This window comes from Sarcophilus harrisii, chromosome 1 (genome assembly GCF_902635505.1).
Source record: "Sarcophilus harrisii chromosome 1, mSarHar1.11, whole genome shotgun sequence".
NCBI classification, from domain to species: Eukaryota; Metazoa; Chordata; class Mammalia; order Dasyuromorphia; family Dasyuridae; genus Sarcophilus; species Sarcophilus harrisii.
This window is the reverse complement of record NC_045426.1, coordinates 161,763,371-161,785,034: the sequence shown is the minus strand read 5'-3', so window position 1 is coordinate 161,785,034 and position 21,664 is coordinate 161,763,371. Positions and strand designations below refer to the sequence as shown.

At 36.6% G+C, this 21,664-nt stretch overlaps 1 protein-coding gene across 1 annotated transcript in view; it reads right to left on the bottom strand.

The window, feature by feature from the left end:
* Window positions 1-21,664, bottom strand: part of ARSB (arylsulfatase B) — a 233,076-nt gene that overhangs the window by 181,869 nt on the left and 29,543 nt on the right. Inside the window, exon 4 of the mRNA XM_031966136.1 lies at window positions 19,963-20,170. Within this exon, the coding sequence (XP_031821996.1) occupies window positions 19,963-20,170 (208 nt within the window). The remainder of the gene's footprint in view (window positions 1-19,962; window positions 20,171-21,664) is intronic.

Below are 21,664 nucleotides of genomic sequence, written 5' to 3'. Positions count from 1 at the left end.
TGCAAACAATGAAACAGAGAGTAAAGGTTTGAAAATTTGCACAGAATCAGGTAACCATACCCAGGTTCTCTGATTCCAAAACCAATGCTCCTTTCAGTATTCAAAATAACTAAGGACCTTAGTGTCCTTGATGAAGCATTTATTTGAATATGGTATTAAATTATGTATCTGATGCCTCGTCATGGCATTTTAAAAGACCATGTTAACAGAGTCTGAGCTTTATAAAGTCTTATCATATAAGAGAGGCTATCAAGAAAAGATGGTCATATTTGTTGCCTGATGCCCAATTCAGCTAAGTTTGGAGAGACTCATCACAAGATGGTGGCAGGAGGATGAATTTTTCAGCCATATCAGCTCTTAAAGACCATGTACTAAATTTATACAGGGGTTGAATTCTCCATTAATAGAAAGAACACCTACAACACTGATGCAATTGTAGATCTTTAAAGTTCTGGGGTAGGTTAAGCACTGTACAAAGTAATCATTATTTTTAAAAAACCTAATAACTTTGCTATTCAAATGAATACAGCCCTCCATAATTATCCCTTAGGCAGCTATATGCTTATTGCAATAATGTTGTCATTGCTCAAAATGTTTATGGAACTCTGTTGAAAAATATATTCAGAATATATTCATAAATGAGTCTCCTTAATTTATAATTATAATTTATAATGTTTCAATCATGCCTAACTAACTCTTTGTGACTCCATCTAGGGTATTATTAGCAAAAATACTACAGTGATTTGCTGTTTTCTTCCTTTACAGATAAGGAAACTGAGGAAAACAAGATTAAGTGACTAACAGTGTCTGAGGACAGATTTGAACTCAAAAACATGATTCTTCCTGGCTCTAGACCAGTTACTCCATCCACCACACCACCTCGATGCCTTTAATTTATAATAGCTCTATGCAAATCAACTCTATACAAACTCCAGTCAAAAAAAAATTTTGGTGGGAAATGGAAATTGATAAGATTAATTCCCTCTTGTTAATGCAAAGTTTTGAGTTATCTCTAACTCATAGTCTTAGACAACTGCCTGAGGCAATTAAGTGATTTGCTCCAGATCGCATAGCAGATAAGTGACAGAGGTGGGAACTTGAATAATAATAACTGACACTTATATATCACAGTTGTATGGGCTAGGTACTGTGTTAAATACTTCACAATTATTATTTTACTTAATCCTCACAATAACCCTGGGAGGTGAGTGCTATTAATATCTCCATTTTATAGATAAGGAAATTAAGGCAAACAGAAATAAAATGACTTGCCCCAATCACACAGTTAGTAAAAGTCTAAAGGACATTTGAACCCAGGTCTTCCCAATTCCTGGCCAAGCATTCCATCTACTGAGCCACCCTGCTGCCAATTCTTCCTTAAATCAAGTCTATCTCTTATTTCAACATGTTGCTATGACAGATTTATGAATTTAGATTTGGAGAGTACTAAAAAATAACAAATAATCATCATTTGATCATTTCTCATCAAGTTGCTATCCAGATTTTTCTACTATGCTCTAGAAACCTTTTTATCCTGGGAAGTTCAATCACTCCTGCCCTGGAATTCATGCTTCATTGAAAGTATTCTATATATTTCTGTAGCCCCTCCCTCTAGTTAGATGGCTTCTCCAAGAACCCCTATTTAAGGAGGGTATCCAGGTCAGTCATGTTTTCATTTTTTTTTCCATCTGGATGCTCTTAGTATCCCCCATATCTTTTCATCTTTTTTTTAACATGTTGTATTCTCCCATTAAAATATAAGGTTTTTGAGGGCAGAAACTACCCCTTTGTATTTATATTTATGTTTCCAACTCTTAGCAACAATTAACACATTTGTTAATTGAATGAAGGATTGATAAAGGTGGTTTTCAGCATTCAGAGTAATAAGCTCTATAAAGAATGAGTCTAATTTTTTAGATCCCTTGATAGTACTTAATAAGATGCTATGTAAACCAATAAGCACTCAAGTATAATAAACTGGCCAATGATTAAGTCCCTTAGGTAGGATCCTGACATGAGTAAGAATTCAAGTACCTCATATAAAATGTTTTCTCCTGTTACAGTCTCTCATGTGAAGATCCATGAATCTGACTTGTCCAGCTATTGGCAAGAAAGTTAAATATTCTTCAAAAAAGAAACTACAAACCATCAAAGTGTTTGGGGAAGGGAATGATAGAAACAAAGCTGGATTCTGAATATTTTTATAAGAAGAGATGTTGACTACATGGAGCCTACACTGAGAAAAAGGATTTTTTTTTTTTTTTTTTTTTTTTTTAAGAAAGAGACTATGGAGATTTTAGTAGAGTACAAAATAAAATCTAGAAGGAGTAAACCTTTGGTGCCAATAGTCTCAGAAATATTTACTTATTAAAAAACATGAGGTCAAGATTGTTCTGCAGAAAGGGAACAAGCCTAGAAGGCAGAATTTCTGTACACAAAGTTTGGAAAGCGCTCTGAAAGAAACTGCCAAAGTCAGCAGGGGAAGTAAATGGGCTTTTTTTTTTTTTTTTTTTTTTTTTTTACATTTTTATTATTATTTTTTAAGTCTGGTAGGGGAATTTCATACTTATGAAAGCAAAGCACTAACAGCCCTGTTTACAGGCCAAGGACAGTGAGTGGGTTCCAAGCACTGAGCTTAATCATGCCTTTCTCAGGCCCTACAAGCAAGAGAAGTGAGCTGATAGAGAAAAATGTTCCTGGGAGAAGCTTTCCAGAGTCCTTCCTTAATTGACTGAAGGATGAATCTGGCACTCAGAATCAAATTAGGAGAACCACAGTCATTGCTTTTTAAAAACTATGGATGGGAAACTAGAAATGAATTTTGGTGAAAAAAAGCCCTGGAAATTCTCTTCTGGCTCAACTCTCTTTTGCCAAATATATTCCACACAAAATAGCAAAATTACCAATGATTTCAATGGACACATAGCAAAGGACTAAGTTTTTTGGGTTCTTTAGATGCTGAAGATATTCTCTCTTTCTCTCTCTCTCTCTCTCTCCCTCCCTCCCTCCCTTCCCATCTTTCTTTCTCTCTTGTTCTGTGTGTATGTGTGTCTGTGTCTGTAATCTATCTCTGTATCTTCTGTATGTTTCTCTGTCTCTTTTCTCTCTGTTTCTCTCTCAAATTTCCTTCAAAAAAGCAATGAGTATTTAAATTTCACACTCCTAGTGATTTGGGTCTGAACAATAAAACATGTCTTTTCTTTTCAACTAATAGCATTGAAGCCCTATTTGAAATTGGAGTCCACACTGTACATCCTCTGCCCATTATTTAACAATGAAAGGCATTAAGAGAAACTCAGGGACAAAGTTTATACTTCCTGCAATGCAATCCATGCTCTGTTCAGGGATTGCTTTTGTTCCCTCTCTCCCTTCTTTCCCTCTCTCTCTCTCTCTCTCTCTCTCCTTCTTCCTCTCCCTCTTTCTCTCTCCCTCCCCCTCTTCCTCCCTCCTCTCACTTCTTATCCCTGGACATTTCACTGCTCATTAACACTTCTATCAGAAGCTCAGCCAGAGAGAGGAAAGAAGATAAAATTATCATCAGTCCATTTTACTGCCTCATGGTAGCTAAAATAAAAGCTTACTTAGGAGTTTGAGCCTCTCAAGGCAAAAATGAGAATTTTACATTATCTATGGAGGTTGCTGGTTTGTGCCTTCCCTGACCTCATTCTCAGGGATAACTGAAAGCTGACTGGCTATGCTCCAATGATACCTGAGTCACAAAATAGGTTCTCTGGGAATCATACAAGTTTTACGTTTACTTGGAAATCAAGGAAATGTGCCAAAACTTACATGCCAAGAGTCATCTCCTAGATAAGGAGATGAGTCAATATTTATCACATATCTGTTTTTTTTTTTTTTTTTTTTTTTTTTAATGAAACAGAACAATCCTCGGTTAGATGAGTCCACTGGTATTCCATGTTCCTGGAATGAAAACCATTTACTACCAAACGTTAAAGAATCTTTGAGCCATCTTGCAATATCTAGTCGAATGCCAGTCCTGCCTGTTCAGTAAAAAATGAGCTGCTTTTGTTCCCTTTCTCTCTCCCTCTTGGTCCCCTTCTCCTCCCTCTCTCTGTCTGTGTGTGTGTGTCTCTCTGTGTGTCTCTCTCTCTGTGTCTCTGTTTGTCTGTCTCTCTCTCTGTCTATCTCTCTCTATCTCTTTGTTTCTCTCTTTGTCTCTGTCTCTCTCTTTCTGTCTCTGTCTCTATCTCTCTGTCAGTTAACTGATATCAGTTGATTTCATTTTATAGAAACTTGTTTGTAAGAGAAGTGCCATACAGCCCTCTTTGTAGTGGCCAGAAACTTGAAACTGAGCGGATGCCCATCAATTGGAGAATGGCTGAATAAATTGTGGTATATGAATAATATGGAATATTATTGTTCTGTAAGAAATGACCAGCAGGATGATGTCAGAGAGGCTTAGAGAGGCTTACATGAACTGATGCTGAGTGAAATGAGCAGGACCAGAAGATCATTATTTACTTCAACAACAACACTATATGATGACCAATTCTGATGGACCTGGCCATCTCCAGCAATGAAATGAACCAAATCAGTTCCAATAGAGCAGTAATGAATTGAACCAGATACACCCAGTGAAAGAACTTTGGGAGATGACTATGAACCATTACATAGAATTCCCAATCCTTCTGTTTTTGTCCGCCTGCATTTTTTATTTCCTTCTCAGGTTAATTATACATTATTTTAAAGTCCATTTCTTCTTGTGCAGCAAAATAACTGTTTGGACATATATACATATACTGCATTTAACATGTACTTTAACATATTTAACATGTATTGGTCAGCCTGCCATCTGGGGGAGGGAGTAGAGGGAAGGAGGGAAAAAGTTGGAACAAAAGATTTTGCAATTATCAATGCTGAAAAATTATCTATGCATATATCTTGTAAATAAAAAGATATAATAAAAAAGAGGAGTGCCATATTTCTAACATGAAGATAATACTACTTCCAATCAATTCACATGCTTTAAATTATCTCCCCAAAAGTGGTAATAAGTTTGCACTAATCATTGGCTACCCCTCACTTCATTTAATCACCTCACCTTTGCTTGGGATTATTGGGGTCCATATGGGAAAAGATTTTTTAGCCTGGAAAGTGAACTGAACTCAGATACTAGACTAAATTATCTCATTTCTAAACCAGCTTAATTTAACTATCAATCAGCTAGGTGGTGCTATAGTGCACAGAGTGCCAGCCCTGGAGTCAGAAAGATTGATTTTCCTACGTTCAAATCGGACCTCAGATGCTTATTAGTTGTGGGATCCCAGGCAAGTCTTAAATATTTAACTTTGCTTGCCTCAGTTTCCTCAACTGTCAAATGAATTGGAGAAGGAAATAGCAAATTACTCCAGGATATGTACCAAGACAACCCCAAATGGGGTCACAAAGAGCCAGACATGACTGAAATGGCTGACCAAGAACAATACTACTATGTGCTAGCTGCTAGAAATACAGGTACAAAAATGAAACAGTTCTGGCTCTCACAGGATTTGTTTTCTGTTAGGGGAGACAATATATACACATAGCAGTACAAAATTGGGGAGCCACCAGCAGTCACAACGGTCAGGTACAAGATGGCATATGGGTTGAACTTTGAATACAATATTCTACACTATTTTACCCTGACTCTCTTCCTGCCACTTTTTCCAAATGCTTTTACCTTTTGCCAGCTCTTTTTTTCTTTCCTTGTTGATTAATTGTGCCTGTTCTCCAAAGCTTAATTATTGGCCCTGGTCTTTGTTTGCCACATTCTCCCCTTCAAAGAATTTATCTAAGTTCATGATTTTTTGCTGTTCTTGAACCCTGTATTCCATCTTCTGCGACTATATATAGATAGGTAGGTATTACAGGAAAGCTGGGCAGTCTACCAGCTCCACATCAGAAAACTGAATCCCCCCCATCTGAATTGTCTTAGGAAGATTCTGAAGATCACCCAGCCAGATAAGATACCAGACAAGGACATCCTTTCTCAGGCTGACATGCCAAGCATTCAAACTCTGTCCACTGCAGAGAGAACAATGGTGGTGCTCTTAGCTATACAAACATGTATTTGCCTAAAAGACTATTTTATGCAAAATTCACACAAAGCAAGCATTCACAAAGTCAAAAGCAATACAAGGATGCTCTCAAGATTTCTCTGAAGTACTTTAGAATCAATTATGAAACATGGAAAACTATCCAATATGGCATGTCTGTGTCCAAGAAGGCATTGTGATGTATGAGCAAAGCAGAATTGCAGTTGTTCAAAAGGAACCTGTGATGTACAAATTTAGAGAAATTTTCACTCTAAATGTTCATATGGATTATTTGTATTTGATCTATGGCAGAACCTCCCGAGCTGAAATGGGTCTAATCAGCCCTAGTGGGACACACCGTACCTTGACTCCAACATAGTAATGTCATTTTGTTGAATAGTGATGTTATTTTAGTTGTCTTTGAGCATGAAGATCAACAACCAAACAATTATACTTTTACACTATTCCCCTTGTCTGGAATACACTTTGTCCTCATCTCTTGGATTTTTACTTTCCTTCAAGGCTATGGGCCAGCTTCAATAGAAGCTTTCCTTTTTTTTGGAAGCTTTTCTTAATCACACTCATCATCAGGGTATTTTCTCTGTTCAATTTATCATATATAAACCTATCTGTTTACATGATATCTGCTCTGCCTCCCTACAATACCGTATAAGATCCTTGAGGATGGGATCTGTTTTTCATTTTGTCTCTGTAACCCCTACACTTATCTCAAAACAGTATAAAATTAATAAGTGTTTGTCAGATTAAATTCAACTACTATCTTTATGCTGAGCTCCAAAATAGTTAGCTGCAATAAATCCTGTTCTCTTATCCCACCTCTAGTCTCACATCACCAAATATCTCTTGGATATTTCTATTTGTTTTCATGAATCTTCACCTTCAATTCAACAGACCCCAAACTGAACTCATCGTCATCCCCCTCAAATTAGCTTCTGCTACTAATACCCTGTCTCCTCAGCTATCTTTGACTCATTCCTCTCATTCATCCTCCATATCTAATCCATCACTGCTTTCTATCATTTTTTTCTTTTTTGGAATATCTGCTCTCCTTCTTGCTTCCCAATTCTACTGCCTCTAAGTTGCTGGGTTCTCTTCAACTCATGCCAGGATGAATGCAAATAAGTTTCTATCTGTTCTCCCCTCTCCTCAACAGCACCATAAAACTAATCTTCCTTAAGTGCATTCATTCCTGTGTTCAAGAAACTAGAGTGAAAACCTATTATTTCTTATATAAAACCCAAACTCCTCTTATAACCTTCTATTCTCTGGACCTACCCCTCAAAAGAAATAACTTTTACAAAGCACTTTAAGGTCTGCAAAACCCTTTACAGGCGGTCCTCACAACAACTTTGTGAAATAACTGCTATGTCTATTTACAGATGAGAACTTAAATGAGTTGCCCAATAGCACACAGCAAGTCCGAATTTGAATTCAAGGCTAACCAATTATAAATTCAGTATTCTATCCACAGAACCATCTAGCTCCCTCAGCTTGTCTAACTTGTTTCTTGATTAACATCTAGTCTATATATAGTCTCAAAAAAAGAGTGATTGCCTCACTCCCCATAAGTCAAGCTCCTTTCCACCTCCAGACCACAATCTCCTTGATAAGATCAATTGACTTATTTTTCTACATCTCCCATAAAGGAGTTAAAGTGTGAATTACATTTGTTGTTATTCAGTCATTTTAGTAATATCCGCCTCTTTGTGACCTTATTTGGGGTTTTCTTGGCAAAGATATTGGAGAGATTTGCTATTTCCTTCTCTACTTCATTTGACAAATAAAGAAACTGAGGCAAATAGAGTGTCATGACTTGACCAAGATCATACTAAAAGTCTGAGACCAGATTTTTAATTCAGGTCTTCCTGACTCCAGGCCTGACTCACTGTGCCACTTAGCTGCCCAATGAAGTAAGTATTCAATAACTAATCATAGTATCATGCAAGTATTAGAGATAGAACCTGGAAGGTGATCTAGTTTAATTCCCCCCTTTTCATTTTACAGATGAGGAAGCTGAAACCTAAAAAATCCCAAATCACACAGCCAGGGAAAGGAGGGAAAGAAGTTAGAAAGAGAGAATATGGGCTTTTGTGGTAAAAAAAAAAAAAAAAAAAAAGAACTGACATCTGTAAATTCTCAAGGAAAGGAAAGCCATCATTCGTTCCTTAAATTTCACTGGCACAGAATTATAATTCTTTCAGGAACATATATTTACTCAAAGTTGTTCATGTCTGTACTGTGTCACTCAGAAAAGACTACATTTTAAAAAACCAATTAATTATCCTTATTTTTCAAAAAATACCATGTCTACAATCACTTTCTCCGAAAAGCAAACTGTGACATGCATGATTATCTAATTTAAAAAAGCTTGCTGAAAGACTGTGTTGGGCCTTATCCAGTGTGCATTGTGGGTGGGAAAGGATCAACAAATACTCCCACCCAGAAACATTCTATGGGAATCTTGTAATCATTTAAACCTATTTGTTAATATAGATCTGAAGAGGGGGAAAGAAAGCAAAAAAAGCCAGATGATCATAACATTATAAATCTTTCATCCTCTTCCATTCACAAAAAAAAGATGAAATATTTTTCACTCAGTGCCATGAACTTAGTTAGCATTTAATAAATATTTACTTAATTTAATTTAACTATTTAATGAGAAGAACATCCTAAGGGAAAAAAAAAGCACTGGGATGATGAATTGGGGAAAATGGGAGAAATAATATCGCCTTCTTGCCAGAAGTGTTGTAAGAATCAGCTGAGAAAATAAATGTAAATTGCTCTCTTGCTTTGGAAAAGGATGTCTTCAGCTGCATTCCCACCCACAGTAAGTAAAATACAGTGGAAAAAGCCCTAGACTACAAATCAAACAGGATTCGGGTGTCATATATTATTAGCTGTGTGACTCTGGCCAAGACATTTAACTGTTCTGAGCCTCAGTTTACTCATCTATAAAATAGGAGAAATAATACCACCTTTTTGCCAGAAGTATTGTAAGAATCAGCTGAGATAATAAATGTAAATTGCTATCATGAACAGCCATAATTGTTACTGTTATCTTTTACTTTCTGTGTATTCTTGAGCAAGGAAATGGCTAGCTCACATTAAGGATTGTTAACTTTTTTATGTCATGGACCCCACTGATCATCTGATAAAGTCTATAAGCCCTTTCTCAAAACCACATTTGATACCTACATCTATAATTGAAGCAAATGCTAAATGTCAGATGTTAATGAAAATAAAGAGATATAGAAATATATATGTGCATATATATTTTCCTCCATCTAAGTTCACTGATACCCTAAAACCTCTCCAGGTCTTCCCAGGTTAACAGTCCCTGCATTAATTGATTCCAAAGGTCTGTACCAGGCCATTAACTTTAAGTGAAACCTGAGGTGTTCAACATTTAGCTTCTCCAGAGCATTTGGGGGAACTACAAAGGTCCAGGTCAAATCAGAAATCACAGATTGAACCATTGTTTCTGCAATACACAGCAAGGCAAAAAGTCTTGTTAGACTATCCATCATGTGAAGTGAGGAAATAGAAAAGAAAACCTTTGGTAGTGTTCTAAAAAGTAAAACAAAAATGTGGAAAAATTAAAAAACAAAAACAAGTCAAGCCCAGGGAAATTCAATAAGGTATAATAAAAGACCAAAAAAATCTAATCTGGTTGGATGGTGAATCCTGAAACCTGACTGTGACTGCATAAATGATTGTCAGTAATTGAAGTTCAACTATAATTCTTTCTTGGGAGCTTTCAAAAATCAATCAGAAGGACAGTCTAGATCTGTGTTCATTTAAATTATGATTGTTAATAATTATTTATTAATTACTAAGTATATTTATTATATATGTTATATATAATATATAGGGCATGTGTATTATAATATATTAAATATAAAATAATAATTTAATTAATGGGGGCAGCTAGGTGGAGCAATGGATAGAGCATAGAATCTGGAGTCAGGAAAACCTGAGTTCAAATACTGCCTCAGACACTTACTATCTGTATGATCCTGGATAAGTCATTTAACCCTGTTTACCTCAGTTTCCTCATCTAGAAAATAAGCTAAAGAAGGAAATAGCAAATCACTCCAGTATTTTTGTCAAGAAAACCCAAATGAAATCACAAAGAGCTGGATGGGTCTGAAATGATTAAACAATCAGAACCTCAGGTTTCTCATGATTTGGTAGAAAAGAACACTGGATGAGAAAGATCTGGGTTTTAAAATTCAATTCTGAGACATGTTTGCCATGTGAACTTTGGCAAATCATTTAATATATCTGTGTCTCAGTTTCTTTATCTGTATTCTGCCCACCTGTAAGGATCGCTAAGGGATAAGGGTTCCCTTAAAGTGTACAGAGCAGGACCCTTTCACCTTCATGGGGAGTAAATCCCCTCTCCCAATGTAGTCATTCTTAGGGAAATACCCAGGTTGGGGGTGGGGGGAGGATTGAGAGATCAAATGATTGGCTCAGGGTCAGAGGGCCAATGACAGAGTTTGGGCTTAAACCAAGGTCTTCCTAATAATTCTAAATGAGCTTTGTACCCAATAGTACAAACCACTGCATGATGCACTTGATAGAGCCCTGGATTTGAAATCAAGAACATCTGAATTAAAATTCCACCTTAAGTCACTAAGGTCAGGTTATTAAAGTTCTGCCTGCCTCAATTTCCTCATCTGAAAAATGGTGATAATGCTAAGTCCTTCCTTCTTGTGTGCAATGAGAATAAAATGAGATCATATTTACAAAGTGCTCTGTAAACTTTAAAGGGCTATAAAAACACCAGCTATTATTACACCACATTGCCCCTCATATTAATATTATTGTTGTGGTTGTTTTTTCTAATGTGGATGTACAAGTAAAATATATTTTACTTTGCTCTTAGTACACTAGGAATAATAGAATTCTCAGGGAGGGGAACGGGTGGGAGGATAATAAGTTGGGTTCTGTGGCAAACCTCATTAATCCTCCAAAACACTTTGTGTTGAACTCTGCCTAGCAGTTTAATGTATCCCCTCAAGGGGAGTTTGGACACGATTTTTAAAATATAAAATTAAAATACATTTTGAATTTGCTGTAGTAAAGATACCACTTAGAGTAATGTTGGCGCTCATAGGCAGTGCTTGACCTACAAGCTGGGTGTATTCCAAATAGTTTTAAATTGGTTGTTTGGAATTCAAAATGCACTTGTCCCCATAGAAACAAAGTTATACATTTAGGATTATAGGTCAGCCCATAAACGCCTATTTAACACATAGTTTGAGCATGTCAAAAGAGCTAGCCATGACTTAAGCCTTTAGAACACTCCCTCCACCCACAAAGGTTGCAACCACAGTCTTCCCAAGATCCTGTGAACATAGCGTTAGAGCTGGAAAAGGGTGTCCCAGGCCATTTAGTGCAATCCTTTCTTTTAAAAATGACTAATGAGAGGTCCAGGGAAGTTAAGGGACCTTGGAAGATCATAGAGATAACAAGAGGTGGGAGAGGAACCCAGGTCCCTGGAGTCCAGAGCCAGTGCTCATCCCATTATATCACTCTTTTAATTCCACTCTCTCATTTTACAGATGGGGAAATAGAGGCTCAAAGAAGCAAGGGAGGTGACTGTTCACCGAGGGAGTCCTCACCTCCCACCATTAGGTGATAGTGTCCCCTAAATGTCCTAAATTCCTCTTCTAGATAATAAGTGGGTTGGCCAAGATGATCTATGGGGGGAGAGGGAGAGAAGGGAAGGAGAGAAGGAGGAAGAGGAGAATCACATCCTGAGAGCTGATTATAAAAATATCTGACTGGGTAGGAGTTTAATTGATCTTTACAAACCAGTTGTTGTTCAGTCATTTTCAGTCATCCCCGACTTTTTGTGACCCTATTCAAGGTTTTCTTGACAAAGATACTTCCATTCCACTGGCAGCCCATTTTACAGATAAGGAAACTGAGGTAGACAGGATTAAAAGGCTTGCTCAGGGCCACATAACTAGTAAGTATTTAAAGCTGGATTTGAACTCATGAAGATGAGTCTTCCTTCCTGACTCCAGCCACTGCATCACACTAGTTGCCCTTATAATGATGTACTTCAAGGAATTAGCTCTTGGGCTCAAGGGAGCCACTTTTGCCTCAGGTTCTGGAATTGCAGATTCCCAGGATTTCTGAATCTTCATGATACCTACTATGATCTCAGAGAAGGAGAGCATAGAATAAAATGAGATAGATGGGTTTTTAATAATAGCAATAATAGCTAGTATCTAAATAGCACTTTAATATTTACAAAATGCTTTATAAATATTAACCTTTGTATCCTTAGACCAATCCTATTCTATTATTATCCCCATTTTACAGATGAGAAAACTGAGGGCAGATAGAGGCCAAGGAAATAGACCAGGATCACACAGCTAGGCAACATTTGAACTTAGATTTTCTTGTCTCCGGGTCCAGAACTCTAGTGACCCAGCTGTCACAGACTGTGTTACAACCAAAAGCTGACCCTTATGTTTATAATATGCTGTTATATTTGCAAAGGGAGAAATTATGGATACAAGGGGCAGCTAGGTAGCACAGTGGCTAAAGTGCCAGGCTTGGAACTCAGGAAAACCTGAGACATGGTCTCAGATACATTAGCCATGTGGTCCTGGACAAGTCACTTAACCCTGTTTACCTCAGTTTCCTCATCTGTCAAATGAGCTGGAGAAGGAAATGGCAAACTACTCCAGTATCTTTGCTAAGAAAACCCCAATGGGGTCGTAAAAAGTCAGATATAACTTTTTTTTTTTTTGGTCCAGAGGTAAAAAAAAAACTCCATCAATGCAAGGACACTGCAACCTCCTGTCTTAGAAAGTTATATGGGACACTGAAAAATTAACTAGCTGGACCAAGATCATACAACCAGTTTGTATAAGAGAAGTAGAATCTGAACCCAGGTTTTCCTGCCTAAGGCTGCCTCTATCTACTTTAGGAGGCTGCTTTAAATGTTCATATATAATTGACTCTTTATGGCACCACTTGAGATTAGATACAATTTTGTGAGAATTCAATTAACAAATGTGAAAAGGTTCATTATTATTATTCATAATTCATATAATTATTCATATAACAGGTTGGCAAGACAAAGTCATTGATGTGGTCTTATATAATTATGCAAACAGGACTATAATTATAACCTTGGCCACTTAGCTTAAAAATGGTAAGCACACGTTAACACATTGTCAGTGAAGTTGTGAACTGATCCAACTGTTCTGAACAGCAAACTGGAAAATTGCTATTAAAAATACACTCATTTTATAACGATTACCGGGATCGTTATCTTGTGACATTCCATAATTCCCAAATGGCTATAAAGTGGTTCATCTTCTTTGACCTTTCCACTACTTTCTCTGTACCCCAAAAAGATCAAATAAAAGGAAAAGGACACATATGTACAAAAATATTTATAGCCGATCTCTCAGGTGGCAAAGAATTGGAAATTGAGGGTATGCTCATCAATTGGGTGATAGCTGAATAAATTGTGGTAGATATGATTGTGATAGAACACTATTATGTTATAAAAATATTAAACAGAATAGTTTTAGAAAAATCTGGGGAGGCTTATATGACTGATGCAACGTCAAGAGAGCTAAACCAAAAGAACACTGCACACAGTAACAGCAATATTCTATAAGTCAACTATGAATGATTCAGCTATACAAAGATTTAAGAAAATTCTGAAGAACTTATGATGAAAAATGTTATCCAAGTCCAGAGAAAGAACTGATAAAGAATCTGAATGCAGCCTGAGACATACTTTCAAAACTTTCTTTATTATTATTTTCTTTAATCTTTTTTTGAACAAGGCAATCAGGGTTAAACAACTTATGCAAAGTGAGGCCAAATTTGAACTCAGGTCCTCCTGATTCCAGGGCTGTTATCTATCCACTGAGCCACCAGCTTCTCCCAACCCCAAAATGTGGACATGTTTTATACAACTGCACATATAATCTACATCAAATTGTTTGACTTCTAAAGAGGAGGAAAGGAGAAAAGAATAGAGGGAGGAAGGGAGAAAATTTGGAACTCAAAATTTTAAACAACGAATATTAAAAATTTTTGTTTCAATGTAATTGAGAAAAAAATAAAATCAGTAGTCCCAAAGGAACTGAGAAAATAATGTCAACAGAGCAGTCTAAACAAATGACTATATTAATCTATTTATAGCTTGATCATAATTGTTTGCATATTGCCTCTCCCATTAGATAATAAGCTTTTTGAGGACAAGGATTGTTTTTTGTCTTCTTTTTTATATCTCTATTATATTATTCTATTCTTTTCTATTTTATATCTCTATACTATTCTATTCTATTTTATATCTCTATTATATTATATCTATATATTATATTATTCTATTATATTTTTATATCTCTAGCACATAGTTCAGTGTCTGGCAGTATAGGAATCATGTAATAAATTTAATAAGTTTAAATGAGTTTATTGACTGATTAAAAATTCATAATTCAAATCAATGGCAAATATGTGCCAGCCACTGTGCTAAGTTTTGGGGACATGAAGAAAGGCAAAATGGTCCCTTCTCTTAAGGAATTCACTGCTCAACAGGAGAAACAACATACAAATACTTAAGACAAACATAAAAGCACTTCTTCAGACAAAGAACTATAAACAAAGTGAGTTTCCACTGACTGAAGAATCTATCAACAAGTATTCATTAAGCACCTGCTTTGAACTGTGCTAGATGCAGGAAATATAAAGACAAATAAGAAAATCTCTACTCCTAATGAGCTTACATTCTATCAGAGGAGATAAGTACATATACACACACAAAATACACAGTATATGATTATAATGATATATTAAATAAGAAATGATAAGTTAAGGAATTTAAGATTTCTATGAACCAATACAGAATGAAATAATACAGGTAAAAGAACACTTTGTATGTGGTGATAACAATAGTGAAAAGAATATTAAAAGAAAATCATGGTATAAGCAACTTCAATAATCAATCTTGCTCCTGGAATTAACAACAGATAATGGAATATATCTGATTTGATGCTGAGTGAAGTGAGCAGAACCAGGAGAACATTGTACACAGTAACTGCAAGATTATGTGATGATCAACAATGGCAGACTTAACTCTTCTTAGCAATAGAGTGAGTCAAGACTATTACAATAAACTTGGGATGGAAAATGCTATCTGCAGCCAGAGAGAGAACTATAGCAACTAAATGGGGATCGAAGCACAGTATTTTCCCCTTATTTTATTTCCTTGTTTTTTCTTTCTCATGGTATTTTCCTTTTGTTCTGATTTTTTTTTCACAACATGACAAATATGCCAATATGTTCAAAATGATTGCACATGTATAACCCATATCAGATTGCTTGTTGTCTTGGGGAGAAGGAAGAGAAGGAGAAAAAAATCTGGAACTCAAAATATTACAAAAATGAAGGTTGAAAACTATCTTCACATGTAACTCGAAAAATAAAACATCACTGAGAAAAAATAAAAGAAAGTAAGATTATTAAAAAAGCAAAAAGGAAGAAAAAGAAATATATCTGCTTCTTATCAGGGGGACTACTGGGACAGGACAGTATGTATATCACCAAATATAGTCAATATATTGTTTGTTTTGTTTTCTTAACCTTTGTTCTTTGCTGCAGTGCAGGAATAGGATAGGATGGATAGGTATATATTTAGAATCGTATACTATATATAAAAAGAAAAGGCTCCTCTTAAAGGAGGGAAAGGGACCCACATGTGCAAAATTGTTTGTGGCAGCCCTTTTGTAGTGGCAAAAAACTGGAAACTGAGCGGATGCCCATCAGTTGGAGAACGGCTGAATAAGTTATGGTATATGAATGCTATGGGATATTATTGTTCTATAAGAAACAATCATCAGGATGATTTCAGAAAGGCCCAGAGAGACTTACAGGAACTGATGCTGACTGAAATGAGCAGAACCCAGATCATTGTAGATGATAACATCAATATTATACAACAATCAATTCAGATGGACGTGGCTCTCTTCAACAATGAGAGGAGTCAGGCCATTTCCAGTGGTCTTATGATGAAGAGAACCACCTGCACCCAGAGAGAGTACTGTGGGGACTGAGGGTGGACACAATATAGCATTTTCACTTTTTGTTGTTCTTTGCTTGAATTTTATTTTCTTTCTCTTTTTTTTTTTTTTTTTTTTTTTTTTTTTTACTTTTTGATCATGTTCCACTGGAGGCCAGTCTTGAATACTATCTCTGATAAAGACAGTACATTATATGTAGAGACTGACAGGCCTCTAACAATAGTGACTGAATCTGCTCATTGTCATTTAGCTGGGTGACATTTCTCAGGCTTATCAATATGTAATGGAGAGATGGAAACAAGATAGCCACATTAAGCCTTTTCCTGTGCTTCTTTTTTACCTAATGACTATTTCCTGAAAGGAGCACATGATCAGGCAGCATGTTATGAATTATATAGATCCAGCCTCAGACTAGGAAAAACTAAGTTCAGGTCCTGCCTCTGACACATACTATTGGCTGTGTAATCCTGGGGAAATCATCTGAACTTTTCAGGACCCTAGATATTGATGATAGAGGGAGTTTTCTTTCTGGGAATTCATTCCATCCATGAAATCATAGGTCCAGTCTCACTCTCCCTACTTCCTCATTCTGCAAACTCCCACATAAAAGGATTTGTGTTTTCTACACAACACCCCCAACAGAAATGGGAACTTCAGGAATTCCCCATTTGCAGGCAAGAGGTTGGGTTTTAAATCTAATTCATTTCTGAATGTTCAAATCCTTATTAAGTATCTCTTTCTCATGGCCACCTCAGGTCCCCAAAGGCTAGAATGGAAGAAGTCACAGTGCTCAGAGAACCAATGGGAAAAAATAATCCAATGAGATGTCACACAAAGTCTCCCAAAATATTCCCCTACAAACACTCCTCTTCCCATTTTCCCTCTCCCTTCTACAAAATATGAACACAACATGAAGAAGCAGAATGTATTTTATGATTTTCTATATATAATGGTTGCAACATTATTTGTTTGGAAGCTGGGCCTCCAACACAGTGTTTCTATGCCTGTAAAAAAAAAAATCTGCCTGAAACAGACTAAAAAGGGGAGGGGGGGGAAAAAGAATCTCTTGTCCTACAATTTGCCAAAATGAGTAGGTCTAATCACCTTGGATTCTAATCACATTATTAATTCTACCTCAGGTGGCTTAAATTGCCAATTAACACAGTAAAAATCACCCTGGAAAGAATTGCAACCTTAGTTCCCCCTGACAGCCTCTTATCTAAGTGCAAGTAAAATTGATTATTTTGGAAAATTGCTATTAAAAATACACACTCACTTTATAAAGATTACCAGGATCATTATCTTCTGACATTCCATAAACTTTTAAAACACCCCATTCTAATGCTTTCTTTTCAACATCCTTGGCTCTGGCCTTCCAGTGATAATTCCTGACATAAGCACCAGTCACCTAAGGATTAAGTTGTTATCCCTCTTTGGTTTACAGAAGGTCAGAATCTGTCTCATTGGTTTAGGGATGAATATTAAAACTTTTGAGTGTGTGTTGTATGTTCAGTTGTTTTCAGTTATGTCTGATGGGGTTTTATTGGCAAAGATACTGCATTGATTTGTCATTTTCTTCTTCAACTCATTTTATAGGGGAGGAAATTGAGGCAAATAGAGTTAAAGGACTTGTCCAAGATCCCACATCTAGTAAATGTCTGAGGCTAGATTTGAACTCACAAAATAAAGTCTTCTTGACTCCAAGCCCAGTATTCTATTTAGTGTACTACATACCTGTCCCAACTTTTGAATACCAATAAATATAAAATCCCCTAGTTAGTTTTTAAAGTCCTTCATAACCCAGCCCTCCTCTGCCTTTCCAGTCTTATAACTTGCTCCCTTTCATGCATTCTACAATCCAGTGTCACTGGCTTCCTTATTTTTCCTTGACTAAAACACTCTATTATCCCAGCTTCATACATTTTCCTTGGCTGCCCACATATGAGGAATTCTTTCCTTCCTCATTTCAGCCTCCTAGCTTCCCTAAACTCCTTCAAGTTGCAGCTAAAATCCCACCTTGTACACAAAGTCTTTCCTGGCAGCTCTTACTAGTGGCTTCCCTCTGGTGATTTGCCCTCCAGTTTCCCCAGATATATCTTGTTTGTTGTTTGTACTTCTCTCTAGAGAACCATGACATCAAGGAGGTGATTTCATGACTTTCAAGGGAATTGTATTGAAATGAGGGAGGGCTGTGCAAAGTCACCAACCTCACTTTCTCCTCCAGAGCTATTTGGGTCCAGTGGCCAGATATAGATCAGGACAGCTGGAAATAGCCCCAGATGTAATGGAACACCTTGGCTTTTTTAAGTGAAGGTCTTTCCCAAGTCTCAGTTTAAGGTAACACGCATCCAGTGATTTTAAGTCTAGGTAAGAAATGAGGTAAAGAATGATCTCTTTTACCTGGAAGGGGAAGATTCTCAGGGTTTCTAGCCAAAACAGAAACAATTGCTATTTACACTCTCAACAATCAGGGCTGAAACAATGACCAGGGACCAAGCAAGGGAGGTTTGGGCTAGGACCTATTGTTGGTCTATCAATAGAAGCTAAAGTAAACTGTAAACCCCAAGATATCTCCTGCAGTTTTAGCAATCAAAATTTACATCTTTGAGAAAAGCACTGTGGCAGGTAAGGTATAATAGCCTATGTGGACAGAAGAAAAGGAGAAAGGGAGGTTACATAGTTGTTTGCTTGCTTTCTCTCCCACTGGATTGTGAGCTCCTAGCAGAAGTTGATTTTTTTTTTTTTACTTTTTTTGTATTCCCAGAGTTCAGCACAGTGCATAGCACATAGTAGGCACTTGATAATAGCTGTTAACTTGACTTGTCCCCTTTTCTGTACATAAATATGGAGAGACTGTTAGTCTGCACTGATGATAGGTTTCCCCACTCTCAGCAATTCAAGAAGTCATTACAGAATAGAACTTGACTTTAACCCTTCTTTTATTAGAACTGTATGGTTTTCTAAGACCAACAAATTACAAAGATTCCAAGCTCTATCTCATTTGAGATTATAGCTAAGTCCCAACCAGTCAGAAACAAAAAACCTCAATAAAATGTCAATAAATATGTATTCCTGATGATCATTCATATCACAGCCCAAAGTGTATACTGGGTCTACCTAATAAGTAATAAAAGTAGACCAAGTCAAGATAAAAGAATCTTATTTCTTTCCTCTTCCCTCCTCCTTCCCCTTTCTCTGAAATTTTATATATCCACATTTTTGTACAATGTTTCCTTTTTGGTTCCTTGAAGCTATACTCACACAAGACACAAAAACTACAAAAAGAAATAAGAATATATCTCACCATATACTAATTAATTGCACAACTAAATTGGAACAGTGCCTATTTACATTGAGGAGGTAGAATGAGAGTGGATAGACAAGAAGACCTCAACCACAATGAGTCTCTTTTTGACCATGAGAAAATCCCTCAATCATACGAGTCTCATTTTCCTTACATGTACAATAGGAATAACGATCACAGCACTACCTAAACTCATAGGGATATTGCAAAGCTCTAATAAGATGGTTCTATATAAAGCATTTTGTAAACTTTTAAAAATTAAAATATATATGCATATATATGTATATATTAATTCATGTACAGTTAGATGGAATTATCTTCCTTTTTTTCAAAATTTCAGTATCAGTAAGAGGGAAAAAATATTTCTGTTTCCTTCTTACGGAACATCTTTCTATCTTTTTCTATCATGCCTCTACCATAGCAGTTGAAATCTATTTTAATAAGGAATCACTAAATGTTCCACTTTGTCTTCATTCACTTTATTGAACGCTGCATCCTAGCTTCTGGATGAAGATGATTTTATATTGGACAGACTTACCTGTGGAGAAGATGAATACTGTGTCATTCCAGAGCCCATACTTGTTCAGAGCTCTTGTGACATTTCCCACAGCTTCATCCATAAGGGTCACCATTCCTGCATAAGAACGCCTCTTCTTGTCTTGGATAAAGTCATATAGCTGCTGATATTCCTCAGGGACCTGAAGGGGCTCATGGACAGACTGTAGGGCGAGGTAGAGAAACAGAGGCTGGAAAAGAATTAGACCAATCAGTTAAGAGAGCAGTAAAGTGGGAAATGTCACACAGTGAGCAGACCTACATTTATTAGTTAATTAGAATAACAATTGCCACATCTCCATCTTCTCTCCCCACTCAGGCTTTTTTCCCATATTGTTATAAGCATCAGAATCAGGTATTTACCTTTGAAGCTAGGATTTGGCTTTTTCTACTACCACATCATGTGGTAAAATGAAGATATGAATTTTAATAATTTATATTAGGTGCTCTACCAAATTTGATTCCTGAGAGCTAAAAAATAAATTAATAAGTTGATTTTTTTCTTTCTACTTAATGCTAATATTCTAAATCAGTTGTGCCTTCTTTATTTTCTTTTCTCCTCACCTTCTAACATAACTCTTACCTGTCACTATATTCATTGTGCTCCAGTAAAGCTTGTTAGACTTTAGGCAAAGATTTAAAAGTCTGAAAGATTTCAATGTATGAACCTTATTCTTCCATTGGAGAAAATCAGACATTTAAGTCATCATAGAAAATTAATGTCAAAAACTTATAAGGTGACTTGGGAACCCAGTTTGCCAGATTATAATTATTCAGTCAGCAGTGTTCGACTCTTAAATGACTCCATTTGGGGTTTTCTTGGCAGAGATATTGGAGTGTTTTTCATTTCTTTCTTTAACTCATTTAACAGACGAGGAAATTGAAGCAAATAGGGTTAAATGACTTGCCCACAGTCACACAGCTGTCAGAAGCTGGATTTGAACTCAGGAAGAGGAGTCTTCCTGCTCCAGGCCGGACACTCTATCCACTGGGTGTGCCCACTAGATTATTACCACTACTCTATATTTCTTCTTCTGCACTTACATAAATTCACATAAATTATTCATGTCTAAACAAATAAAACTCCTCCATTCAATACTATCTGTATTAAGATCAGTATCTACCAAAGTACCCCACTTCCTAATGTAATGGAAATAAAGCCAGGATTTGGGGGGAAAGGAGGGCTCAAGCTGTGCCTCTTTTGACAAAGCCTTGGTGGCCTCTGGCTGTGTTGATGTGGCTTCCTGGTTCACTTAGGGTGACATGAAGTCCAACCCATGTGGCCCCTCTTGGCTGCCTGAAAGTCCCATGAATCACCACACCCTGACTTTCTAAACAGATAATTTTCAATAAGAAAACAAAGATAGCATAGTCATATGCCATGCATTGTTGCTGGCTATCCTGGCTACATCACGGCTAAGTAACACTCCTTTGGCCAATTGTTCGCTGACCTCCTTTTGTCCCATCATTGACTCTTAACTAACAAATGCCATTGTCAGGTTTGTCTCTGATGCTATCAGACACACACATATGAACTTCTTCCTGCCCTTCTTTCTTCGTCTCCCTGTACTGATCACTCTCTGTTTTCTAGGTAACAGAGCAAGAAAATCCTTCCACCCCAGAAACTTCTACTCTTATAGAATTGTTTGGTGCATTGAAAGATTAAGCAACTCGTCCAGAATGAC